The sequence below is a fragment of the Cyphomyrmex costatus genome, unplaced genomic scaffold, assembly GCF_001594065.2.
Source record: "Cyphomyrmex costatus isolate MS0001 unplaced genomic scaffold, Ccosl1.0 scaffold182, whole genome shotgun sequence".
NCBI classification, from domain to species: Eukaryota; Metazoa; Arthropoda; class Insecta; order Hymenoptera; family Formicidae; genus Cyphomyrmex; species Cyphomyrmex costatus.
The window spans coordinates 177,188-204,543 of NW_017275847.1; the positions used below are offsets into that span (position 1 = coordinate 177,188).

A 27,356-nucleotide genomic window follows, 5' to 3' on the forward strand; every position below is an offset into this window, starting at 1 on the left:
GTGTGTGTGTGTGTGTGTGTGTGTGTGTGTGTGTGTGTGTAGAGAGATAGAGAAAGAGAAAGGGAGCTTTGCAGAGGAAATGAGACCACCACCGATCGAGATCCATACGTGATTACAGGCCACTGCATTAAAAATCCCCAGCACAAAATCACCAAGAAATGCTGTTATTCCATTTATTACTTTTTTACATTAATATAAAAAAAAAGGATGGAAAAGGAGGCTGGCGATAAGCTTGCGAAAATATTTCTTATCAATTTTGTAATTTATTTTTATTAAGATTAAAATAAGTAATAAAAAACAAAATAATTTTTAAATTATATTACTTTATATGTCTGAAACTTAATTCTTTAATTTTTTGTATAGATTGTTATTTTAGAGGTTTGAAAGAGAAATCCAAAATTAATTTTCATCTCATTTTTTTAAAAGATTACTTTGGTTTAACCATAAACCAGTCTTTCAGCAAGTTTTATTTATCTCTCAATAACTTTATAAAGCTGTTTTAAAAAAGAATTTGATAGCGTGTTGCTATAGGTTGCTACTTGTTACGCTCCATTTTTATGGCACTTGAGTATGATGAGTCTCTATAAAATTCGAACATTTGCCACGAGACCGTCACGATTATAATCAATAAATCATTTAGCTGGTTTCCAGCCTCCGTCATCTCTTTTTTTTTTCTTACAATTAGTACCGGACAGAAGAAGTGAGAAAGTAATAAGGGAAACAGCGAGCTCTTAATCTCGCACTCACATTGTACTAGACGCGAGATTGGTGTCCTCGTGTTTAAGCTGACCATCTAGAGCAAGACCCCGCTTGTCTTTGTTCTCGGCAAGCGTCGGTCTTAGAGAAAACACCTTACTCAGAGTGAATCCTGGCGCTACCCCTATACTGCCAGTGCAATAATTTTATTTTCCTGCTCATCACAGTTCTGTTTATCACGTGTTATCGCGCCCACCGTGTATTTAATCGCTAAAAAAACTTTGACGCAAAGTTTTTCAAGCTGATCACGATCGTCAAAGACGAAATCTTATACATATGCATATGCATACATCTATCATATTTCTAGCAATGCTTGAATTACAAGTTGTTAAAAAGATTTATCGTCTAGATAAACAATTTGATACTAATAGTTTATTATAATAAAAATTGTTAACTCCAACTAAAGACTATTTTTGACGTCATATAATTAGTTAGAGAATACTCACTCGCTTTCGGCCTCGGCGACGGTGCATTTGTATTGCGCCGTGGAAAACAGGCAGATGTCCGCGAACTGTCTAACTGACACTTTTATCTTTTTCACAGTCCGATTGCTATTGTTCGCTATATGCACGTTCACAGCTATGTTTTCGCCATGATGATAGAGCTCCTTATCGAGGGAGGCTTCCAGATGTAACTTATTCGGAGACATCATGAACTCTTTGCTGACCTCTACTGAGGGCTGTTCGCCTTGTTTCGATGGCGCGTACATAATTTTCCTGATCGCCAGCCTCACGCAACTCCTATGAATCAAATTCAGTATTTAATTACGATTCATAGTATTTAATTACATTTAATTAATTTAAACAAACAAATTTATTACTGTTTTAATGATTAACTATAATGAAGAACAGAATTTTAAAATGCGTTTTGTCCGACAATGTTCAGAAAACGAGAAAGAGAGGGGAAGGGAGGGAGAAAGTCAAGAAAACTGTGCGCTTTACAAAAAAATAATAATTCGTCAATCAGTAAAATGTGAAATGTTCAACAAAATTGCTAAACAGTTGCCGAGACAAATTAAACAAATACATTTTGTTTGTCTCTAATTAAGAAACATAATTCACTTCAAATGTTGATGTTTTTTTCAACACATAAATTGATGTATGAATGCTTTCAGAATATCATAGAGTAGCTTAAAATATGAACCTCTCAACACTCTTCTCTTCTCTCTCTCTCTCTCTCTCTCTCTCTCTCTCTCTCTCTCTCTCTCTCTACACTATGCCACCTTTAACTCAAAAAATAAAATTTTGGACAAAGTGCACACACACACGCGCACGCGCGCATACACATTCTGCTCCTTTAATATAAAAATATTTATTTCATTTAATGTTTGTTTATGTGATTTTTAATTACTTTTTCTAAAAAACTGAATAAATCCATATGCATATTTTCAAATGCCATTAAATTGGAAAACAATCAACAATATAGTTTTTAATTTTAATTAGAGCATAGATTCATCTCAAGTTATCATTCAATTAAAAAAGAATTATATGATTACTTTCGAGTTAAAAAGAAGTGAAACTCTTTTGTATCTGCTTCCTTTGGTAAAAATTTATTTTATTTTGAATGAGAAAAAGTTTTTTTTTCTTTAAAAGATTATAAACTTCTTTAATTTTATATTAACATAAGATTCGTACCGTTTATGTGGTTTATCATCTTGTGTCTCACCTACAAACGCTTTCAGTTCGTAGTCGACACCGCAGGGTTTGCCAGTGTCACCTGGTGCTGGTTGCAGAGTAACCGAAGCGGGGCAGTGAGGTGGTAACTCGAAGTAAAAGGGATACGCATTGTTGCCCAGTTTTTTGATCAGCCTCTCTTGTAATCGTGTCAGTTCCCTGGGGGGCTGAGTTCCTTGCAGCACTGGATAAATCTGTTCTGCCGCTAAATAGAGGTCCTTACGAAACGTCAGCCCAAGAACATCCAGGTCCTCTCTGCCATATTTAAACGCCGCAAGAACGTGACCGAACACTTTCCGATCTTTTATGTAGTCAGGATCGATCAGGACGACCCCATCTGTGAAATTGCAAATATATTTTTTAACATAAAATTCTTGCAGAAAAAGATTTATTTTTCATAAAATCGTTATATTAAAACACTATATCTATGTATATATGCAAAAATGTAATAAATCTATATGTATAATAATGTGAATGTTTCATAAGACATATGTGGGCTTAATTTAAAAAATAAATTCAGGACACAAAGTAACATAAAAAGTTTATATAAACATTAGTTATAAAACGCTCTATATGTACAAAATCTATAGGTATATTATTGGTTTGGAAGCACATTGATTAATTGTACGTGCTTTCAGACTTTTAGGATACGTGCCAATAGGATCAACATGTGTGATATGATCGACGAAATCTCTCTTGCCAAGATAAACTGTGATCTTGCCATTGAGACTGGACTTCTTGAAGACACGAGTAGCTTGTCGTTTGTTGATACTATCTACAGTGTCCATCGTGGTGCTCTCGGGGCCTACGTTGGCCCCTAACTCATTTGAGTCCTCAGTGTCCGAGAAATCCGATTCCGAGCTTTCCCACTGCCGATAAAAATTATTATTATTATTATTAAGAAGTTATAAGAATATTATTAAGAAGATCGAACAATTTATTAATTATTGCATACTTTAGAATTATAAAATTCTTCTTTTCTGTTTTGTTAGTTTCTACTATTAATTTTAAATTTACCTCTATCATATTCTCCCCTAATTCTGTCATTAATATTTTTATATAATTATCAATTGTAGTAATTATAAAAAACTGCGTTACTAACACGTATAAATATAGAATTTAATTTTTAATTATTAAATTAATTTAAATTATTTGTAACTTATATAATTTGATTATATTATATTAGACACATAAAATCTTTTTAATTCTTTTTTTTAATCATAAATTTCGCGTTTAATGGCTTACTATACGCAAACTAAATTCTGTAAAACACCGCTAATCCAATGTGTCTTCCTGAAAAATGTTGGTGCACAATTTGCATTTCACGGAGGCACAATTTGATATGCATGAATTTGCATTTTTCTTTATTTATATGCCGTAATAAAACTGGCCCTAAATTAAAATTTCTTCGAAATACAAACGCGGTGAAAGATGGCAGAGCTCTTCGAGGAAGCGCCGAGCTCGCACTGAACTGCTCCGACAAATGGATGTCAATTTCAATCGACGCTTGTATGATACTTAATACGATAATGCTCATACAATAATTTGTACTCGCGGGATTTACGGATCGCGTGCCGCTATCGGTTACAAATATACACGAATGGTCAAATGTAATACGAGATGGATTTATATCGAGTGTTATTTAAATGAAGCATGAAAGAGAACGGAAAAAAAAAGGAAGAGAGAAACATTCCAGAAATAAAATCTGGAAAATTTAGATTAAATTTTTCTTTATTTACCTTGCAGACAAATATCAATTTTTCCATTTCTCAAAAGTATCAAAACATTAAATTTAGTTTAAAACAACTTTACTTTTAAACAAAGTTTACTTTCAATTAATCGAGGATAGTATTACCAATTTGCATTTCCAAAGCTTAATTCAACCAGTCTTAACAGTCTTTCCATTAAATTTCTGATCAAATTTTCCTTGAAAGAAAATCGATGCTGAATTTCATGAGAGAAATTTGCTTCTATTTAATTCGCTGTCTGCTTAAACGTTTCATTATTGAATCTGTTATTTATTAAAATAATACCTAATAGTGGTGGTGTATTATTTTAGTTTAGTAGAATATTTTATATTTAATTCTTGTTTATTTAGAAAACTACTTTTGATTTTTTGAAGATATTTTATTACTTAAGTTTTTATTTATTTTTTTAAAGAAACTTATTACAGATATTTGATTAATTAGTATTTAAAAAAAGAGTTTCTCTTTTTCTTTTCGTTTTACCGTTTTAATACATTGTTACACAGAAAGAAAATTTAAAAAATATTTTATTATTTCATATATTACGTATGTGTTAAATATTCTACTGACAAGAAGAAAGTGAATGCTCTATTTTTCTGTAAGATTATGTATAATTACAAGCATGCGAGAATATAAGATTGCTAACGCCGATGAAACGAGTCATCGCGAAGGAATAAGAAACTTGCGTACATATTTGACGTCACTGTGCCAAATGTTATCTCAGAGCACCGAAATATATGCTTCTTTATCAATTTGTACGCCACAATCTACGAGGTCTCTTCAGTTACGTATTGCGAAGATAAAATGAAGATTATAAGTTACGGACAGCTTTATCTACTTTATAAAGACTCAATGCGTGAACATTATTATTACACCAAATAATTAAAATTTTATATGAAAATAAAATTTATTGTAACAATTGATAATGACCCGATCGGCGTCGAAACATTTGTTTATTATTTTAAATTAAATTTTCTTTGTTTCACAACCGGATCTAGGCCCTTTATTTATCTCTTTATTATTTTATATTAAACATTTATATATATTATAAATAAAACTGAAAATTTTTGAAATAACATTTAATATAAATATATTAACTGAATATTTTAAATATCAAAGAGAAATACTAAGAAATTGCAGTGTCAGTCTATCATCTTCCTATTCTTTAATTGTTTGCAAATTTTGGCAAATAATAGTCCTAATGATTCAGGACAAATTTTGCATGTTGGGTCAATGGACGGAAGCTAGTCGATTCATTTGACGTCATTCGCATGTTATCTAGTTTGGTATAAATGTCTGAGCAGACATTCTCGCGGTCGTTATCGCGATCCCCCATAAATCAAACAATCGTGAAAAAAACCAATTACGCCCAGAAATATAAACCAATCTATAAAAGTAACTTCATTTATAAGTATATTTTATAAATGATTATTTATGCCCATTTCTACAAATGTAAATTAACTTTAATCTCGGTTCAATTTTTGCTCTTCGTCTTTTTCTAATTCTAAAAGTTTTGATATCTCATAATATTGTCGACTAATGTCTGTTCCTACCAATGTAAATTAACTTTAATCTCGATTTAACTTTTAATTTTTAGAATTAGAAAAAGATGAACAGTAAGTTAAATCGAGATTAAAGTTAATTTACATTGGTAGAAATAGACATTAGTCGACAATATTATGAGATACCAAAATCAAATAAATGCTGGTTAAATACGTTATTTATACTATAAATATATATTATTATAGCGTGAGAAAGTTATTTTATTAATATTTATTTATTAATATTTATGTGTTTTCTTTACACCATTTGATTTATCTCATTATTCTGTTCACAAAAGTATTAAGGTACGATAATCAAAAAGTCAACAGTTTACGAGTTATTTAACATTTTGTGTCAATATGTATCAAAATAAAGTGTAAAATATCTCGAAAACTATTGGTTTTTTGGTATCTCTACCTTAATACTTTTATATGCAAAATAATTAGAGGAATCACGTCATCTAAAAAAAATTACATAATTCCATTTAAAAAAGTGGAGGTGACCTTCATATATCCTTTTAGCGCCTCCACCAAAAAAACAATTATTGACATCACATTAGGTGCCCCTCGAGACCAAGCAACTTTTGTTTGACACTTTTTCTTCTATTGTCAAAAACAAGCGAGTTATTCAGGTGACCTGTTTTAAATGCCCCTCCCTGTATATATAGCATATGTATAACACTGACACTATGTATAGTTTTATTTTTTAGTTTTTTTTTTTTTAAACACAATTTCATAATTCTAAAACCTGTAAAATATGCAGAAAACTGAGATATACATATGTCCGATGTATCACATATAGAAGACAGAAGTTTCTCTGCCAATTTTAATTTATTTTCAACTATTTAGCAAAATACAGAAAAAATAAATTGAAATTGGCAGAGAAAGTTACATGTGCAAGCGTTTAATTCGGTCTATTTTAATCATGTTCAATTCTCCTCGCGTATAATTTGGTTTTTAAGAGGGCTGAGATGAAGAATAAAAAGAGCACACAGATTAATTCATTCAGTAGATCTACATATTGCGCTGTATATTACACGACGGATGCAATCATTATATTCTTCTATTTTCCATTGTGAAAAATCTCATGTGAAATAGTGACAGTGTTTTCAGTTCTTCTGTTTCGCGAATAATTGGTTATTGTTCAATGAGCTTTCATCGTGATTTTGAAGTCTGATTGTGCTGTTGTTGGCGAATAAATGACGCGAATTAAGGCGAATGATGGCGTTGCATTCTAAGTTGCCTATAGTTTAGCGCACTTATACCTGTTACAATGATTCTATAACCAGCGCGAAACTACCGGGAATCATACTACTCTCAATCGCCGTTGACGTCATTATTCTGTGTACACAGAGTGCCCCCCGACTCACCGTGCAATTCCACCAAATCCGACTAAGGAAACTAGATTATTCAGAAGCTACCCTACACCTTTTCATTATTCAGGATGCGTCGATCCACTCTCTACAATCAAATACTTTAATTTTAACATACTATCGATTCTTTCTTAAACGATCGAATCACTGTTTTCTGATTTTTTATTACTTGATATCAAACATTTTATTGTATATAAATTAAAAAAATAAAAGATGTGTTTAAAATTAATTTTAATTTTGTCGCAAAATTAGTAAAAAGAAATTGCGTGAGGATTTTTGGACCCTCTGTATGTACTTACAAATACACCGGGTAAATGATAGAAATGTTTGGTTTTCGTACTTTAAAATGTTCGGCAGGTTGATCCCGCCGGAAATAACTTATTTATGCGAGGCACAAATTACTCAACAAAAAAAGAGTAAAAAAATACACGGAGTAGTATTCAGTGAAAAATCTTATTTGTTATTTAGTAACGAATAGTTCCATTTATTTTAGAATTAAATTTCAATGCAACACTATGATTTATTTTTTATTCTGTTTTCTTTTATATAATATTGACTCGATTCTATTTTATTTTTAATACATTCTCGAAAATTTGAAATTATATTTTTTTTGACGTTTCAAATATAAATATCATTCTTATAGTGAAGTAAAAATTTTTACCCGATATTGCGCCAAATAATAACTTCACAAATAGTAAAACGTCAGCTAAACAAATTTATATTAGCTTTATTTTAATATTTGCACATTTCATAATTCTGTTTTTGCAACCCCAAGTGTTCCTTTGTGATCATATATTGTATGTTAATGCGCGATTTTTCTTCTTGGATTTTCCTAGTAGTTGAAAACGGTATAGGAAATTCTGTAGCCGGTGGGAAATTCTGCAGGAAATTTTCACACACGTGAGGGCTGATAAACGAGCCACTATATTGCACAATTTATTAGCCATTATCGGACATATTGCGTGTGTGGGCCATGTTGCGAGTTTCTGCGTCGCGCGAGCTTTTGATGGGATGGTGCACGATAAATGATAAAGCTACGTTGTACTAGACAGTAGAGAATACACATATTCTATTATTTTTTAATTTGTCACTTCAAAATTACAGCGCAATAAAATATCAGAAAATTCCTTTTAACATATAGAGAAAAATAGGAACTTAAATTCAGTTTGCTTTCACTTTTTCACTTTCTTTCAAATTTATTACAATAAATAGTTATGTGAATTATCTTACTTAATTTATAATATTTATCATTATATTTATTTACTTTATTCGATATCTTGTATTTTTAAGACTGTTAATAATTTATTAATGAAACTATTATCAGACTATATAGTGATAAACTGATAATAAAATTGTATTACAGCAGCTTTCATAATTTGTTGCAGTATATATAATTATATATCATTAATTATATAAAAAAAAAAATATATATATATATGAAATTAAAAATTAGTTTAGATTCTAATATTTAATTATACTATATAATTTTAATAAATTAATAAAATAATTCTCTCTTAAAAACATCTTTATAAATAAAAATTGACAGAAAATTGATAAGAAAACATGACTGTAATGCTGTCAATATAAAGGTATTTGTTGATAGATTTATCAATAGTTATCTTTGACGATTGGATCTCTGAAACTTTGTTGTTAACGATTTGAGATGATGGAAAATAATTCACATTTGCTGCTTATATCCGGATGTGTACATAAATATTGGTGTAATTGGTAACTATTAAATGTCGCGCCAAGGTTAGGAGGTAGTAAACACATAGTTCTGTTTCTCTTGGTTGTTTCACGACTTTAATTATTATTCTCTAACAGAAGTTCTACTTGAAATTGCATATAGTTTAACTAAATTCTTTTACATTTATTAAGTTTTTGCCTCTCTCATGTTTGACGTATAAGTAGTTAAATTTAATAATTATTAGTTTTATTTTCCGTGAACCCGAGCGTGAACCAATAAATATGAATTAAGTTTCGAATGTTTCTCGTAAATCATTAATACGAAATCAACGTCTTTCAATAATAACGACCTAATGATTGAAGAAAATTTCCGATTTCTTCGATATCGTGTAGACTGTCTCGAGTCTTAAGGAGATTTAAACGTTGCCTTGAAGAGCAAGTACATCGACAGGAGAGAGTTAATGAAGTTAGCGCATAATTCAGCGTGATTAAACTATCCCAGATTAAGTTAAAGCTCTCGCGACTTCGTAGAATACGAATATCGATCCTACAGTCGCCGCATAAGCTTCATTCTCGCGTCCTTTTCCCTTCTGTGTGGCTTTCAGTTAGAATTTTTAACGATGAAAAAAATTGCGCGACACAAGTAAATTGTGTCCCGTAAAACATCACGCTAATGAATAAATGTAATAGTAAAATTTCACGAAATCGTTTGTTAAAAAATACGAATAAATTATATTCGATTTTAAAGGTACATAAAATTAACATATGACATATTTAATGTACCTATAATAATTTTAGAATTATTGTAAATTAACAAATAATTTTATTGCATTATAGATATGGTTAATATATTATTGTTAATTTTTTTGTCTATATAATAAGTAAGTAAATACTTGGTATATGTATATATTATTAATATCTCTTATATTCCAAGTTACATAATTTGGCAAAGAAATGTAAATGCAAAAAAATGACTAATTTACGATGCAACAAACTGTTGCGTCCCTCATTCATGGCGTGTAATAAATGCATTTATTGAATAGAATAAAATCGATAAGTATTTCGGTTGGATGCGCGTCGTGTTTACGTATTGTGCAAATTGCATTAAATGCTTCATTTAATCTCTTCGGCAATCCGCCTATCGATCATCGATAACATCAAGGATACTGCGATGCCACTCGTGATAATGAGCCGACAAAAAGAAAAGCGCGATTCATATTTGGTTCTTGCATACAAGATGCATTCGTCACCATTACAAAATATGCCATCGCATCCTCTATCTTTTAAAGAAATATAAGATATGACAATTTCTTCGAAAAAACTATATCTACGTGATAAATATACACGTAAACATGCAGAATTACAGGACTAGTAAATTAAAAGTTTAAAGTATAATAAAAGTTTATAAATTAAAGAGAGAGAAATATACAGGGTGACAAAAAAGTTTAATCACAAAATTCATGTTCCTCAAGTCATTATTAATGTATATTTACAAAAAAAATTGTTAGTTATATCTTATTAAATACCTCATTAAAAATTATTAACACTAAACGTACCGAGATTTAATATATACCTATTTGTGTACTGTAACCGGTCAAATGACCTGTCGTGATAAATAACGCTAGGCTACACACGTGTTTATCAGATTTAACAAATAAAAATATAAATAAATGATGTAAAACTAGTTGTGTATATTTAATAGAAAAAATCATGAAGTGAAATGTGAAAAAGCGATAACATATTATGCGAATTTTCTAATCAAAAGTTACAACCATAGTCATTTGACCGGGTCGTTTAGCGTTAATATTATAAATGACCATATTTAGCTTTGATACAAGCCTTAAGCTGCTTCAGGAACGCATTAACGATGGCTGCTGCGCACTTCTCCGGATAAATTGTTTTAGGCAGTCAATAGTAAGCCTTCAATTCACGAACCGATAAAAATTTTTTCGCACAGAACCTTTGATATTTAATAAAATATAACTATAACACTCCAGAGTTTGTTTTTTTTTTAAATATTTTATTACACATGCACGCAACAAGCTGACATTATTTGTCATTATTTTAATATTAAAATGATATATTTAATGTGTGTTACTTTGACATAAAAATGCCGTCTTTAATATTATTTTAACATCATAAATAACATTTACTTTCTATAAATTTTACTTCCTACTTGGGTTTGACAAACATACAAAACTTTGTCATACAAACCTTTTTGTCACTTTATAAAGCATAATAAATATTAAACATAGAAATAAAAAACATAAAAATATATTGTAAAAATGATGAATTATGGGAATAACAATTTAATAAATTGGCAAAATGTAACACAATTTCGTAATTTTGTTACTTCGTTTGTAGCATATATAGTAATGATCTAACTTTTACATAATAGCTTACGTAATGATGATCACCTCATGATAATGATATACGACGTAACCTTCATGTTTTCTCTATAAAATAATTTTAAAAAAAAGTTACCTTTGTATTTCTTAGATTCTCAATGTAACGTTGTATGTATCAAATTTAACGATGCATAATGATGTTTGATTTCTATCAATCATTTATCTGACATCGTTTACTTCCCTAGCGAGGTAAAAAAGAAAAGAGATACGTTCAAGTTGTCCGAGAGGATGAAAGGCAAGAAGTTAAATTCTTAGAAGTGCATCTATTACGTTCTTTGTGGTTCTTCGAAAAAGAAGGAAGCTTATCACGACGTATTTGTCAATGTCAGCTCGGGTTCTTTTTATGGACGTCTATACGTTTCGTGCACTGGCGGTCGAGTCGCGTGGCTTCTGGAAAGAAGAATGCGTTGATGCATCTTCTATCGGTGTGCAATTAACGTCGCATGGAAAAGGACGTTGAAAGGCGGGCGGGAATATCGATTGACGCGATAGACGAGGTGGCCTGCACGTTCGATTTTCGATACATCGGGTCAGAAACCACACGATTGTGGATGCAACATTGATGATGTCTCGCCCGACAACGGGGTAAACGTACATACATCCTGGCTCCCCTCAGTTATCATACTCTTTCAGAGGAAGAGAGAATATATTCGCATCGATAATCGCGTCGCATCGCTCGCGTCAACGGCTTTTATAAATGAGTATTTTCGGGCGACTGTATGTCGAGCTACAAAAATTTATGCCATAAATAAAATACTATTTTGTAATAATTACGATATTGCAATGAGAATAAAATTCATAACGATAGTAATAAAGATAGTATAATCGAATTATACGTGATGAAACACGTTATATGTATCGTAATTCACATTGTTATATAATTAAACATCGTTATTTAATTTGCCAAAAGTCTCTAAAGACGAATCAATAAATGAATGTTACTAGTGTGAATAATTAATGAAGCGAAAAATTTAAATTAAATGATAAATATAAATTAAATTAAAAGAATTTCTATGTGTAACGAAATTCTTACTGTTAAATACCTGCAATTGAACGTTCAATTTATTATTACTGATGCGGATTGTTATATAAAGAGAACGTAAATTACGAGTGTTAAGATAATTAATGTTACATAATTAAAACACTAGGATAAAAGTGTGAGGAGCAAGGAAAGCAGGTGAGCTCTTCAGCGATAATTAATGATATCTTCGGGATTTATTGTTATGATGACAGAAAGAGTTCCTTCTCAGTACTTTTTTGCACAATCGCGATTTTTTCCAAACCGACAAACGAATGAAAAGTATTTATAGCGAATATAAATTTTTTCAAATCAATTTTATTTTTTATTTAACAAAGCTTATTTTATTAAAATAACTTTATTCTCTGTGTACATAAATATTATGTTGATATTATTTAAACAATTATTTAACTAAAATTTAGTACATTTTTCTCTTAATGTACTTCAAAGCGCGCCGTATTACCTGCACCTACGTTTCGATTAACAAAATGCTTATATATCCAGATATTTTAACCTTTTAAAAGAACACATTTTTCAAAAATTAGATTTTTTAAAATATTTCCAAACAGTAAATTTAAAGCAAACAAAAATTCGATGTCTTCTTCACATGTTTTTAGACATACGTATTAGAGACATTGTAAACAAGTATGAAAGAAGGAAAAGTGTTTTAGGGTTAAGTCTGTTTACGAGCGACGCACTTGGTGTACAAGTAACTGCAGTTTCTCGGAGTTGTTGGAATTTCCGGAATTCCAGCTGGCTGACGTTCCGTTTGAAGTGACTCAAGAAGGAGGAGCGGAGACGATCCGTTCTTGTTTCTTTTCTCGTGCGTAGAATCGCGTTCGAACGAGATTCTTTTTCAGAGCAATAAAAAGTTGTAGTGTAGACGGTACTCGGATCTTTATAACACGCTTGCGTTAATATAGGTATACGGCACGTACGGCCGAAAACGAACATTTCCGCGAAGATGAGAAATTGTATACGATCGCGAGACGATGATGAATAATAACGGTCGCATGGAAGTAGAATTGAGGAGAGAGTTCTAGGATTTCGTCCGGAGACCGCGTGAGAATGTCCGCTTTTCCGGCGAATGTCCCCGTCACGTCGCGATCGTCCTGTTCGATCTTACCTAAGGTCCCGTTGTGAGACGGGATCGTCCGTGTCCACACCCTCTCTTCAGGTGCTCCACCGGAGCTGTCACTGTCGCCACGGCGCGACGCGTCGCGACGGCGCGACGCTCCCACGCGACCACCCCGGCGACTCACCCCCAGCACTCGTGCGTGCAGCACGACGACGGTCACCACCGTCCTGAGATATTCTTATTGCGATAGCCTCGCGCACAAAGATAACGACTGCTGGTGGTCCGACTGACTACTCATCAGTCGGAAACGCATATCGCGATCCACCGTGATTACTGAACCGGAGCTGCGAGCACGTCGCACAACCAGAGTGCCAGTGCCTTCTGAGCTCGCTCCGATTTAGAGGAAAGTCCCTATTTCCTCCCAATTTCACTTCAAGCTGGTGGGTTTGTCCGGAGTTTAAAAGAATTTAAATATTTCGACGATGAAAACAATTGGAAGAATGAATTAGTCTGATCGATAATTTTATTATTTGTTTCACTCTACTTTTATCTGTACTGTTGGACAAATAATTTCAACATGTTCAAGTTGAAAAGAAAGTCACTAGCAGAATATTTGTTCTTTATTTATATTTCTTACTTGAAGCACTTGAATTTAAATAAAATTAAATGAACACGTTTAAATTGGGGCGAGAGAGAATTATAGAAAATTGTACAAAAATGCAAGTTAAATAAAACAATTAAATTATCTACTTTGATTCATGTCATCTCTATAAGCGTGTGAAACCTAAATACCTAAGTAATTTAGATCATCTTATGTTGTACTTTTTTAAAATTATTCCATACATTTTAATTAAACATTATTTTTTACATTTAACTCATTAACTAATGAGTTAAAGAATTTAATATGTGTGTGAATGTACAAATTTTTCTGATTTAAATTAGAATATATAAATTTTGTATTTTCAATTAGTAAAAAAAAAAATTAAGGACAACACTTACGCTAAATGTTAACTTTGACGGAATAATAATTGGACGGGACAAATTCTGAACCATTATTTTGGACAAGTCAGCCTCGTGATATCAATTTGAGATCGTTTTAAACAAATCTGTATTTTAACAACTGTACATTAGTGCAACAAAATGACGATAAAATATCACGAAAAAATTTTTTCCCAAGTTTTACAAATAAATTTCAAACCTTTTTAAACGAAATATTTTTCGTTTAATTTGCGACAAATGCTTCGAAGCATTTTTTGATTGGTCAATTAATAGGATTCTTTCTTCCGATTGGTCAATCAAAAGTTTCGAAGCATTTGTAGCGCCAAGTGGACCGCACCCTAATCAACTTGTTACTAGTTTATTTTTATCAGCAGTTGGTAATATTTAATCGAAAATTTTTCAAACATTTTTTTGAGTAAATCTTATTATTTTATAAATAACCAAAATATTATATACGATGGAAAATTATTTTTAAGATCTTTCATTTGGCAAAAGAAAGTATTTCTAGAAAGATTTTATTAATAATATTCTTGCAGCAGAAGTGCGCATTTAGACATCTAGAGTTCTCTCCATGATTCAAGTCTGGGGAAAAAGTTGTCGCGACAAACATTTACTGAACTGTCGTGATCACGGCGAAAAGCTTTACATTGTATCCATTTGATATGATACACGTCAGTAATAGGCAACGTTAGTTATAGTTAATAGTGCGCGTTTACGCATATACGAGCATATTAGTGTTTGATTGCGATCGAGTGTAGTTACAATTGTTTATAATAAAACAATATTATTGGTGCGTTTGTTTATCTTCTGTCAACGCATATTGTGTTTCTCAATTGATCCTAATAAAAGTTAATCGCGCTATTTGATGACAATTGTTACTATTTTGTTATTGTGTTAAACGGAGGGGATACTTTTGGAGTGATAAGCAACATTGACAGCTTTCACAACTTTATTGAGAGACGATCTAATTAATTTTCTTACGAAAGCAAATCAAAATGGCAGACAACAAAAACGATGATACGCCGGGGCGGAATTCCGAAAGTAAATCGAATCCTGCGGAGGAAAGATCGCGATACTTCAAAAAGTTGGAAGAATGGCTCCAGGAGGCATACGCTTGGCAAAGTGTCGCCGCGATGTTTCCCTATTACATGATGTCAGGACAATCCGTTTCGAATTCGATACTTGGTACGAAAGAATTTACGCAAGTATTTATTCTTGACATTTTGAAGTTCAATAAATGTTTATATTTTGGGAACAGAAAGTTTTTAATTATATTTATACTTACATAAAAATATAAATTTGTATATATGGTATATACATATATAATAAATATAATATAAAGATATTGTGTGGATTTATATGTAATATGAGTATATTTAATAAACATTTTAAGATGTTATACTTTTAATTGTTTTATATAAATTAAATATTATAATTTACCCAATAAAAAAAAGTTTTAAACAAATGTTGAGACATAGGTAATTTTAGTATTAGAAATGAATTGAAATTTAAACAATGTACAATTTCTGCAGCTTCAGCACCATTTCAATCAAATCAAATACCAACACCATTGAATACACGAGGAGTGATAACTGGCAATGTAGATAGACAGAATGAAACAATAAATCACAGAAGGCTTCAGGAACAACCTACAGGACCTTTCCAACCTCCAGGAACTGATGGTTAGAATAAATCTTAGAAAATTGTGAAATTGTTACATATTAAATATCATTGATTTACATCTTTCTTAAATTTATTGATTCAGGTTATGAATATCGGATTCCCCCGATTTGGAAGAGGTTTGCAGCAGAATTTATAGATTCAACAATGTTATTTCTTTTAAAGTTTTCCATTACTTTCATCGCAATCGACGTCTTCGATTTTATGTAGGTAGAAAAACATGTGTGTGTATATATTATACGTAATAATAATTTAAAATATCTACAAAGGTTTTAAACATAAACATAAAAATAATTATAGATGCGCTTGTATTACCTTGTAATGCTTGTTAAACATACGAGTAATGTATGTAAGAATTGCTACATTTATTTTAATAGCAAATTATTTTCATTCTATTTAACAAATTTAAAAAAAAAAATTTCTAACATCTCTCGTCTAATGTTTTAGAGACATTGAAGATTTAGATTTGTTGCAAGCAAATTTACGTATTGATTATAAAATGGCTCTGGAGATGACTTATGGAATTCTGATTTTGGAAATAATTCATCGCGTGATTGTTTGTATCTTTGAGGTAAAAAAGTTTCATTAATACCTACTAAAAAGTTAGTCCTTTTACAGATAAATCAGATGCAAAAAGTAACTTTTGCATGAAATTTCAGGCCTTCTGGCTTCAACATGGGGTGTACGGTCTTATCGGAGGAGCTACTCCTGGCAAGTACATGATGGGTTTGCGGGTAGTTCAATGTCGAAGTATAACTCCCGTTGAACGTCCGAATGAGCAGGACGTGGTCCTGGTGAGCCCTGGGACTGATTTGGGTCTACCATTAGCATTGGGCCGATCAATGGTGAAGAATTTTGTGCTGGCGTTCATATTTCCGATTTGTTTTTCCCTGTTTTTCTTCAGGTTCAACAGAACTGGCTACGATTTGATCTGTCACTCTCTCGTCATAGAAGATCCCTACAGAAATAACAATCGACCACATCAGGAATAATTTAAAAAAGGAAATTTTCTATTTGGCTAGTATGGAGTCAGCGCGGTAAGAAGAGCGCAGAATGTACTTATCTATACATATTTTGTTAATATAGCATAATAATCACATGAATATTTAACCAGGAATAATCTAATGGTGCATGGAAATCTCTGTGATGTGTACATAATGGCTGTATGTGCTTCTTGTACCAAATACATGCGGGTTCATGTGTATGGCGTGTATATATGTGTAAAAAAATAAAAATTATTATTGCGGCTAGAAGCCGTTCTCAAAATTTTTTTATTCGAAGATGTATTATAGTACGTTTATTTATATAAATTTTATACAAGATTTAATTTCTTAGAGATTCTTAGAATATAGTGTATGTAAATTGTTTTCATTCCATTATACTGTATTGATTTGATATAGGAAATCTTAGTTTTATATTAACATAATTTAAAATAAACATGTTTTAAAGTACAAATGCAAATTATGTAATTTAAATATGATAGGGGGGGGGGGTTTGTGGAAAGCAATTATAGAAACTGATCTTCAAGAAGATACATTGTGAAATTAAAACACTCTAGTAGTAGATTGATATCACTAGTAACTCATCTCTCTCGCTCGCTTGCTCTCTCTTTCTAGAATCGAGAACTAATTTCTGATTGGTTGTTTATTGCGCATCCATGAGAATACAGTGAGAGTCGTGAGAGCTCGCTCTTCTCGGAAACCGGTGGTGCCATCTATGGCGTTCTTTGCGATACCGTTTCTCAGTCACGACGTCACTTCCGAAGTTAAACGTGGCCGACTCGCAGCAAGGAGTGGCATTTAAGCGAGCGTCGCGAGCTGTCAAGCTGTCGGCCCTGGATAGCCCGAGAGAGAGCTAGCGAAGACTTTAATCAGCCGGTGCAGCTGATCGCTTAAATGACTCGTCGTGGCGGCCATTGAGCGCATTATCGAGTACCTTTAGCATCGAGATCGCCGGTTTTAGGCCTGCCGAGAACCCGTTCAGGCGCGACGAAAGAAAACATGTCGTCCTCGGGCGATTTCGGTAATCCATTGCGGAAGTTCAAGCTTGTCTTTCTGGGCGAGCAAAGCGGTGAGTGTTCCGATGGTGTGTCAATAAGTGCATCGATATTCTGCGAAAAAAAAAAAGAATGGATTGATTTTCCCGGCCGAGGGAAGCGTTATCGCGAGCTCCGGGTCCGACCGGGGTGACGACCCTTCCTGACGTCGCCTAGTACCCTTCTAGGTTATGGATCAATATTCCCCACCGCGCCACCGTGTCGCCGTATTAACTGCACTTGTTCTGACCGCGCGTTTAAGCATTTAAAACAATTTAAAATGTGCAACGTGGTGTCTGTGCCCTGCGTTTTTTGCCGATTAGCATCCCGATGGCCGCCTTCAGCATTAAGGATGTAGTACATGTATTTTTTAATGAAATGAAAAAATTAAAGATTTTTCTATATCGTGTATTTAAAAGTAAAACTAAATGTTTGACAACGATTTAGAATCTAAATAAAAAATTATTTTAATAAGAAGTAAATGTATACCAATATTTTTAAATAATTTAAATATAAAATGAGAAATTTTTTATTTAGATTATACAATTGTATTATTAAAATATTAACTCTATTGAACTGTTTTAAATATATATAACGTTTATTTTTATATGAAAAATATAAATTGATAATTTCAGTTGTAAAAACTAGGCACCTGATACGTCCTTAATTGCATGACAAAGCGGGTCTTTAGAATGTTTTGTTTTATTATAACAATGGAGCTGAGAAAATTTATTATAACAAAAATTTCAATGTTAATTTTATTAGTTTAATTTTCATAAATTATTATTTTTTTATTTTGCAAGAAAGAAATAGCAATATAAATTTAACGAAAGAGATTATTCTCCAAGTTTAAAAAATTAAATAAAGTTTAGTTTGAAAAAAATTTAGGGCGTAAGTTATTTGAATAAATGCGCCTTGTAATTTTTTTATTGCAGTTGGGAAAACATCTCTTATTACACGGTTTATGTATGACAGTTTTGACAACACATACCAGGTATGTAATAATTAATTTATATCTACATAATTTATATTTAATGTAAATAAGTTATTTTTGTCATGTGATTTTTATTATGCACATTAGTTTTTTTACATGCACATTGTGTAGGTTGTGGAAAATTATATAGCTTATGTGTATTATATGCTTTTTTATCAGTTAAAGCATTGATATTTTTGTTATTTAATGTAAATATTCAATTTATGTAAATATTTATTAAATGTATACAAATTTAAATTTATATACAAAAAATTTACATTTCATTTAAGTTTTATCAGAATTAAAAAATGTTTTAATGTTATTAACACTTTAAACGTCATTAAACATAGATTTAAACATATATACAAATAAATTTTTTATGTGAAAGGTAATTTTCTGATTAGGAGTACAAATTAGTTCGGTCCGTTTTCCAAAAGATGATCGCCTCCAAAGACGAGTCATTTTTTCAAGATGGAATTCGAAAATTGCCTGGGAGATGGGAAAAAGTAGTAGCCAGCGATGGACAGTACTTTAATTAATCTGTTCATTTTGTTTTGAAATAAATGCATTTTTGAACACAAAAATCGGACCGAACTAATTTGTACACCTAATATTTAATGAAATTCTACTGCGTTTATTTGCATGATTTAGAGCAGTAGCAAAAAAAAAATTGGTTATTATAAATTCTAATAAACCTATATTGAATGATGTTTATTGGCTGTAAACTTTCTCTCTGTGAATAGTATCCAAGTGAACCTTATCCAATAATATAATTTCTTCAGATAAAAAAAGAAACTGAAATGTATATATACACACACACACACACACACACACATAGTTATTTTAAATATATAGTATGTACTATTATAATACATAATAATGACTTATCAATCTAATTGTTTCAAATTATAGTTTGAGATCATTTAATATGTTGCATTTTTTTCCTTTTTGCTTTTTATTCTTTTATCATCATCGCATTAAATATGATTTATCAAATAAAGGTTTCTATTGCATAAATATAATTTATAAACGTGTCAGTTTATTTTTGTCTTAAATCCCCAACTTGTATATACATATATCATTATTAATTTTTACACTATAATAAACTTATGTATTATTGTGTGCAAAATAAAATGTTCGATTTTTATTTACTCTGCTTTTCTTATACTATCTTGTAAATATTATTTTTGATATTTATTTATAATTTATATTTATGCATTTATTAATTCACTTAATCATTTTTTTATTGGCGTATTTGTGAGAATGGCCATATACTTATTGTTTGGCGACTTATCGATTACATGTTTTATATAGTTTGTTTACCATCTGTCTCTCCACTCGACAAATTATTTAAATTTGTTATTTTACTTGGATCTTTAATCAAAGAAATTGCATTTACGTTCAATTTATTTTTTCCATTTATTATAATATAATTGCATTTTTGTTCATGTTTTTTTTTGTGTTATTTTATATATAATTTTAAGCATTTATATAATTATATAATTATATTATAAGTACAGAAAGTGTAAAAACGTGCAGTTAGAACGAAAAGATTTAATGCTAGCAGGATAGGCAGTGGAAAATCAAGATATCGACTTTTTTCAATCGACAAAGATGGAAAGAGACGAAAAAATTTACGGAACATCGATAACTCGCTTCTCTTTTCGTCTTTCTTTCTCTCTATTTCTATTATTGCATTTTTTATATCGTAATAGTAAGACTGGGTGCTAATAAATTATACATATTATTATACATGTAATTACATTATAATAAATTAAATATGTAAAGTAAGTATGTAAAATATAATAAAATTATTTTTTAACATTTTTTTTATTTACGTTAAATCTTGTTGTTTTTAATTTTGAAGAGTAAGTTTGATTTGTTTACATTTTTGATATTATGATAAGAATTAATTGTATAACTTTTAATATTTTGATCTATTATTATGTATGTTACAGGCTACGATAGGTATAGATTTCTTAAGCAAAACTATGTATCTTGAAGACAGAACCGTGAGACTACAACTATGGGATACAGCGGGACAAGAACGGTTCCGTTCTTTGATACCTAGTTACATCAGAGATTCTACTGTCGCGGTCGTTGTTTACGATATTACTAGTAAGTATTCGATATATAAGGAATACGATGTCCTAAAAAGCTATATGCCATATAGCTTTCAGAATTTAATGTTGAAATATTGTTCAAAAAAAGAGATTTTTTAATTTATTTAAAATTTATTTATATAAAAGATATATTTTACATAAAATTATTTATAAATTTTTAGTTTAAAACCTGCTTGAAGATGCATATATTTTCAAATTCCTTAATTTTATTCTATTTTAATCTCTATTTTCGTTTTTATTATCTGTACGAACAATACAGATTAAATCGATAATTTTGATTCTCTTTGTAAACGAAAGTTTAATAAATTATTTTATTAACGAAATTTAATATTAATGAATAATGTTTATGTTAATAATAATAATGTAAATTTAATTGTGCTGGCATACGCTATTATTGATATACCCTGATAAATATATCATGAAATTAAAATTGTATATTTGTCAGACGCCAACTCGTTTCACCAAACATCCAAGTGGATAGACGATGTGCGGACTGAAAGAGGAAGTGATGTGATAATTATGTTAGTGGGCAATAAAACTGATTTGAGTGATAAGAGGCAAGTTTCAACGGAAGAGGGCGAGCGAAAAGCGAAAGAACTAAATGTGATGTTCATCGAAACTAGTGCTAAGGCTGGCTACAATGTTAAACAGGTAACTGTGTCAGCCTTTTATATGGTATGCTTGAAACATAGAAAAACTTTCTTGATCCGTTCGTATGTGTGTGTAAAATTATTGTTAATATTAATTATTTTAGCTATTTAGAAGAGTAGCGGCGGCTCTACCGGGTATGGACTCCACCGAAAATAAGCCTCCCGAAGACAGTATCCTTTGCGTAAGATACTTACTGCACGCAATTTGCATGGCATATTTGCAGGAACGTTCGCGACGACTTGTTTTTTACGTATACATAATTCCCACTCTACCTATTATTATCTACTATTATTATCTTTCAACTTTGTATATTACTATCGACTTTTGTTATCTCATTTTTTCTTCCATTTTTCAAATTACAATAGTAAAAATCGATTCTTATATGCTATTCGTTTCGTTTTTATTTAATAATTCATTTATTTACTATTTTCTTTCAAGATATCAAATATGAAACTCCGCGTTTTATATAATTATTTAATTTTTTTTTTAACTAGATTTTTTATAACAATTATAGTTTTCATATTTCTTGCCATTTATCATATTTTTTGAAGGACCATCTACTCTAATTTCTCGCTCTTGATTTCGAGGCTGGATTTATTTGACAATCCGCCGGACGTTACATTTGTTTTGTTATACTTTTGTGTTTTCCTTAATAAGTTTTTTAATTTGTAGTGCAAGAGGTAGTGCTCAAGGACACGCCAATCGAACTGAAAGCCTCGGAGAGCAGTTGTGCATGCTAAGTCGTCGTCGGCCTGTACGGTAGCAGGGTATCGAATCGAATCGAATCACAAAGTTTTAATAATTTCTAAATAGGGTTTGAACCGTCTCAGATCGTTCTGGAGCGGTTTAGGGACTTTTTTTAGGAATGCAAACCAATTTTCCAAGGAGATTTCTAAGAAAATTGTTTTTCGATTATTCTTTTTTAGTAAGCAATTAGTAAAGTAATAATATATATTATCGCGCATATTATATATTATAATTTAATAATATTAATGTGTAATATATTAATATTGTTTACTTATGAAAACCAATATAAATAAATGATTCTTAACAACAAAATATAAGACAAGGTAAAGGACGTATGAGAGTCAATAAAATTAGTTTTGTATATCAAATTTTAAGTCATTTACAATACAAATATATAACAATAAAATTAAATTAATAAGAAACATAGATTTATTAATTGTAAGATCTTATATGACATGTCTCGGCTGCGAGATTGAGCTGTCGTTAGATATAATAAATTTAATTGTAAACGCGCACGCGCAGTTATTTAACGCAATCGTAGAATTCGTGAACCAAATATTGTATAAAATTCGAAGAAAAGCGCGTGCAGAAAAAGTTATGAGATCTTACAATTAATAAATTTATGTTTCTATTAATTTAATTTTATTGTTATGTATTTGTATTAAATAACGTAAGATTTTATATACGAAACTAATTTTATTGACTCTTATATGTATGTCCTTTATCTTGTCTTATATTTCACTTATATGAAAACATTATAATTTTTAAAATTGAGAAATATTTGCTTGGAAATTTTCTTAGGTAATAAATAAAAATATATTTATATACATATATAAGATTATTATTTATAATGTATTAATAGAGAGTATTAATACACAATTAATTTATTTTAATCTGTTCTACTTCAAGACTATTCGAAGAGAATAATATATAATTCTGTTTCTGTTCGATGCCCTGACTAGTAGATAAAACACTGAGCTAAGTTAACTTATAAGTTAATGACTTAGGATACTGATTGCATTCGGTCTGTGGTTTTCGTGATCTTGAAAAACCGTGAAAAAGCCGTGCACTATGAGCAGCAACGATTTTTATTAAGACAAGAAAAAATAGTTTCACACAGTAGCTTAAGACTGCTTTTACACACTGACGTGTTTATATATATATTAGCCGATCATAGAAAAAGTTATTTAATTCTTTTGACTTTGATACAGTAATTACGTTCTTGATTGAAATTACGGAATACTTTTAAAAACATCACGAGAATTCAAATTAGACCCAATTTGGATTCTTACAAATTAAATCAGATTAAAAAAAGGTTTTATTTTTTATTATTATTATTGCTTGGATTTGGAAAACTTATCATTTAATCATTTTAATCAATAGAAATAATTATTTAAATTAAGATAACAATTTAAAATTTATTGCTTTAAAATTTATTTATTTATCTTCTTATACGAGAATCTTTATTAATTGATAAAAGTGTTTCGCATTTTTTAACAATGCTGTATTGATTATGTACCTTATAAAAAAGACGACATATTTAAGTTAAAGACAAACAATTTAAAAAATTATTTCTCTGTTTAAATATGTATCAAAGCTGAAAGAGTTAATGTCACTCTTATTAAAATATCAAAGTTAATTTCGCTTGTTAATATCGGTTATTTAATATCGTATGTATTTTTTACGCGTACAATTAAGCATACATCGATAGTTGCTCAAATTAACATTAAACGGCTGATAGAAGTGAATCGCATTTTTTGTGTTTTTATTTATTTTACAGAAAGAGAGACAATTTATTGTCAATAAAGACGATATATTAATTGTCTTATACGTTTGCAATAAATAGAGAAAGTAAGACAGCTGCATTTGCATTTACCATATTTAGCAATAATTATATCGATTTGGGCTATTGATTATGAATTATAGAATAAACGCAGTAGGTAAATGCAGTCCTCGTGATAAAATTAAAAATTTTAAATAGTCAAGTCTTAATGACTAATAATATACATATAAATCTTCGCTTTATCCGATACTAGAGAGAAAAAATAAGTAGGTAAAAGCTTAATTCGATCTAACTCTAATATGTAGAAATTAATTAACGTTGAAAAATTAGGAAAAAAAAAAGAAATTAAGAGGTAGAAATTTTTTTACGGAATAAGTGGTTAATTAATTAGCAGCTAACTATATCTTTTTTCTACAAATGCATACTTTAAGAATAGATTAAATGAATAACTCTGTACAAACTCACAGAGAGATTAATTTTATTAAATCAAATTTTCTTTCTTTGAGCTATTATTTATATGTTCTTTTTAGATCAACGTAAATTAAAAAAAAAATTAGTTTATTAAAGAAGAGAAAAACATTATTTGTATATTGCATATATAATTTCATAAATTTGAATGAAAAAAGCTTTTAATTTTTAATAAGATACCTTTATATTATAATGTCTTCTTTGTTGAACATTCGTTGTTATTAATATTCTAATTTATGTAAAAAATCTTGAACTATCGATAATATAAAAAAATATTGCATAATATTTTTGATGTTGATTGATGTGCATTTTTCATCTGGATTTTCTTTATTTTTCCCTTATGTTGGTTTTCTGTTGTCTTGCCATTATTTTATTGATATATGAGAATATAATTTATTTCAAGTATTTCTTTTAATTTCATTTTTTTCTCCTAGTTCGATTTTCTTATTGTTCCTTTGCGAGTTTTTTTCTTAATGATTTAGATAAGAGATTAATTTGTCAAAAAACATTACCAAAATTATATATTATAAATTTGTAAAAAAAAATTTTAGATTAAATAATAATTTTAATATTTTTAAGAATTATATATGTAGGATTTACACATGAAATGATCTAAGAAAATATTAATTTTTTTATATTGGGCTTGTAATCGTTAACGTTTATGAATAATATAATTAATTCAGAATACTAATTTTGACATTAAATTTAACTGAATTTCAGGTTTGATCGAATTTTTATTAACTTTGCAATACATTAATTTCTTATTTTATTCTGCATTCTCTAATATTATTTTTCTATAAGATTTTATTTTAAAAAATTTATAGCAAATTAATAAGTAATTTTAGAACATATTCTCCGTCCCGTTTTTGAACTTTTATACGCTTCTCGATTGTCACTTTTTATTAGATTTGATAAGCAAATATTAAAACACGATGGCATACGTAATTAAGTCAGAATATTGTATTCTTATGAATGATTATTATTGATTAGATAAAAATGAAAGAAAAATTAATTATGAGATTGATTTGGAAGTGACAAATATCGCTACAATCGATAAATACGAGGAAATTTCTAGATAATACTAGAAAAATCGTATAAAAATTTTATTTATTACATTGTAGTATCATTAAGGATTGCATTGTATTTTATTTGGTTTATAAGAGTTCATTGTATTAAAAAATTAGGACATCAACACTCATTGATTAAGTTTAAGGCTACCAATCAAATGTTTATCAAGTACAATAATGTATTTACTGACCAATAATATTGCCAAATTGCAAACAGTGCATAAGTCTTTTTGATATTTTATTTTTCGAAATGTTTTTTCCTATTGGCACAACGAATATGACAAACTGCATCGTGCGAAATATTATATATATTAATACACACTATTTAATTAATTCCCTTTTTTTTTTTTAAGACATCTAATCTTATTAATTTCTTAAGAAACACCGATGAAAGAAAGTGAGATAAAATTACTATGTTTGATAAGAATGCAAGTTAAAAATGCAACACCCTTAACACATAAAAGCAGCTGTCGACTTGCAGAATCAATCGCCGATGCAGAATGGTTCCGAATCAGAGGGCGAGAGCAGCTGCATCTGCTAGGGCGATTCATCGTTTCAATCTGAAGAAAGAGAAAGAGGGAGAGAGAGCGAAAAGAGAGAAAGAGAGAGGGAAAATCACAGTCAATCTCCTGTCACGAATCATCATACCATTGCAGAATACTGCTGGCTTCTTCTGACGTCGTTATGGGAACAGGGGCCTTCGTCGCCGATCTTGGGCCCTAAGTATCGTTTCAAGTGCTACTAGACGAACTCATACGATATCTAATACTAGCTACTTACGTTGTTTTCGAGTCGGCTTTGTGCGAGATAATGGAAACTGCACCCCTTTGGGGTTTTTTCCACGTTTAAGCTTGAAACGATGATAGCTGCAGAGTCCACGTAAAATTCTCTGCTTTTTTAATCTCGTTCGAGAGTTAATTCTTTCGTGTTTAATTTAATATATATTTTATAAGGCTTTTGTCTTTTAAAATAAAAGTAAAATTATAAATAATAAATTTTGTATTTTGTTAATGTGTATTAGTTAATAGTTTCTCAATAATTAATAAATTTATTATTTTAACTTTATATTAATTAATAAAATCTATAAATATATGTATTATATATTTATATTATTATTAATATAAAATTATGCTACTTATATATATAGACATTAGATATTATCGTATAAAATTTCATTAAAACTATAAAAGAGAGATGCTTTTTTTTAAGATGAGTGACACGAAATGGTTAAAAAAGTAATAATTATAGCAGCGTTTTTTGATCGCTATAAGTTTTTGAGCAATAACCTTTCGGTTTCTGATAAATCCCACACATATCATCATTTTTATAAGAGGCGTTTCGATCAATACTTCGGAAGATCAATCCTTTATTTATAACGGTGGTCCGTAATTTTTTAAGAGACATATCTTTAGTTAAAGTAAATTAATTTTAAAATTTAAAAATAATATATTTAAAATATAACATTTATTATACATATATTTATTATATTATTATAATTTGTATAATACTTAAAAAATGATATTGCTATATATATATATATATATATATATGT

The 27,356-nt window shown here is 30.0% G+C and overlaps 3 protein-coding genes across 9 annotated transcripts in view; 2 read left to right on the top strand and 1 right to left on the bottom strand.

The window, feature by feature from the left end:
* The window catches only part of krz (beta-arrestin protein kurtz), an 18,643-nt gene extending 5,196 nt beyond the window's left edge, over nt 1-13,447 (bottom strand). For 2 of the 3 annotated variants that reach the window (XM_018537772.1, XM_018537770.1), the window contains exons 1-5: nt 13,327-13,447; nt 3,085-3,298; nt 2,391-2,766; nt 1,203-1,496; nt 748-885 (exon numbers count right to left, since the gene is read on the bottom strand). In XM_018537772.1, the coding sequence (XP_018393274.1) occupies nt 748-885; nt 1,203-1,496; nt 2,391-2,766; nt 3,085-3,217 (941 nt within the window). In that variant the 5' untranslated portion in view covers nt 3,218-3,298; nt 13,327-13,447. The remainder of the gene's footprint in view (nt 1-747; nt 886-1,202; nt 1,497-2,390; nt 2,767-3,084; nt 3,299-13,326) is intronic. The other variant, XM_018537771.1, reaches the window with a different exon arrangement.
* Nucleotides 13,448-14,897: 1,450 nt separating this feature from the next.
* LOC108772263 (protein FAM8A1) lies at nt 14,898-17,201 on the top strand. Of its 3 annotated transcripts, XR_001940669.1 has the most exons (7): nt 14,898-15,462; nt 15,810-15,959; nt 16,043-16,163; nt 16,405-16,528; nt 16,617-16,802; nt 16,862-16,994; nt 17,072-17,201. XR_001940669.1 is itself a non-coding variant. In XM_018537759.1 (6 exons), the coding sequence occupies exons 1-6, from the start codon at nt 15,273-15,275 to the stop codon at nt 16,925-16,927; spliced, it is 837 nt and encodes a 278-aa protein (XP_018393261.1). In that variant the 5' UTR covers nt 14,898-15,272; the 3' UTR covers nt 16,928-17,201. The 3 variants fall into 3 exon arrangements, 2 of the variants coding, with proteins under 2 accessions (XP_018393261.1, XP_018393260.1); XM_018537759.1 differs by having other exon boundaries at nt 16,862-17,201; XM_018537758.1 differs by having other exon boundaries at nt 14,902-15,462; nt 16,617-16,994.
* A 696-nt stretch (nt 17,202-17,897) lies between these two features.
* Rab6 (RAS oncogene family member Rab6) lies at nt 17,898-26,518 on the top strand. Of its 3 annotated transcripts, none has more exons than XM_018537761.1 (6): nt 17,898-18,027; nt 18,928-18,986; nt 20,924-21,083; nt 21,534-21,739; nt 21,843-21,909; nt 26,272-26,518. In XM_018537761.1, the coding sequence occupies exons 1-6, from the start codon at nt 17,958-17,960 to the stop codon at nt 26,343-26,345; spliced, it is 636 nt and encodes a 211-aa protein (XP_018393263.1). In that variant the 5' UTR covers nt 17,898-17,957; the 3' UTR covers nt 26,346-26,518. The 3 variants fall into 3 exon arrangements, with proteins under 3 accessions (XP_018393263.1, XP_018393262.1, XP_018393264.1); XM_018537760.1 differs by having other exon boundaries at nt 26,286-26,518; XM_018537762.1 differs by lacking the exon at nt 26,272-26,518 and adding an exon at nt 22,412-22,664.
* Nucleotides 26,519-27,356: the final 838 nt, after the last annotated feature.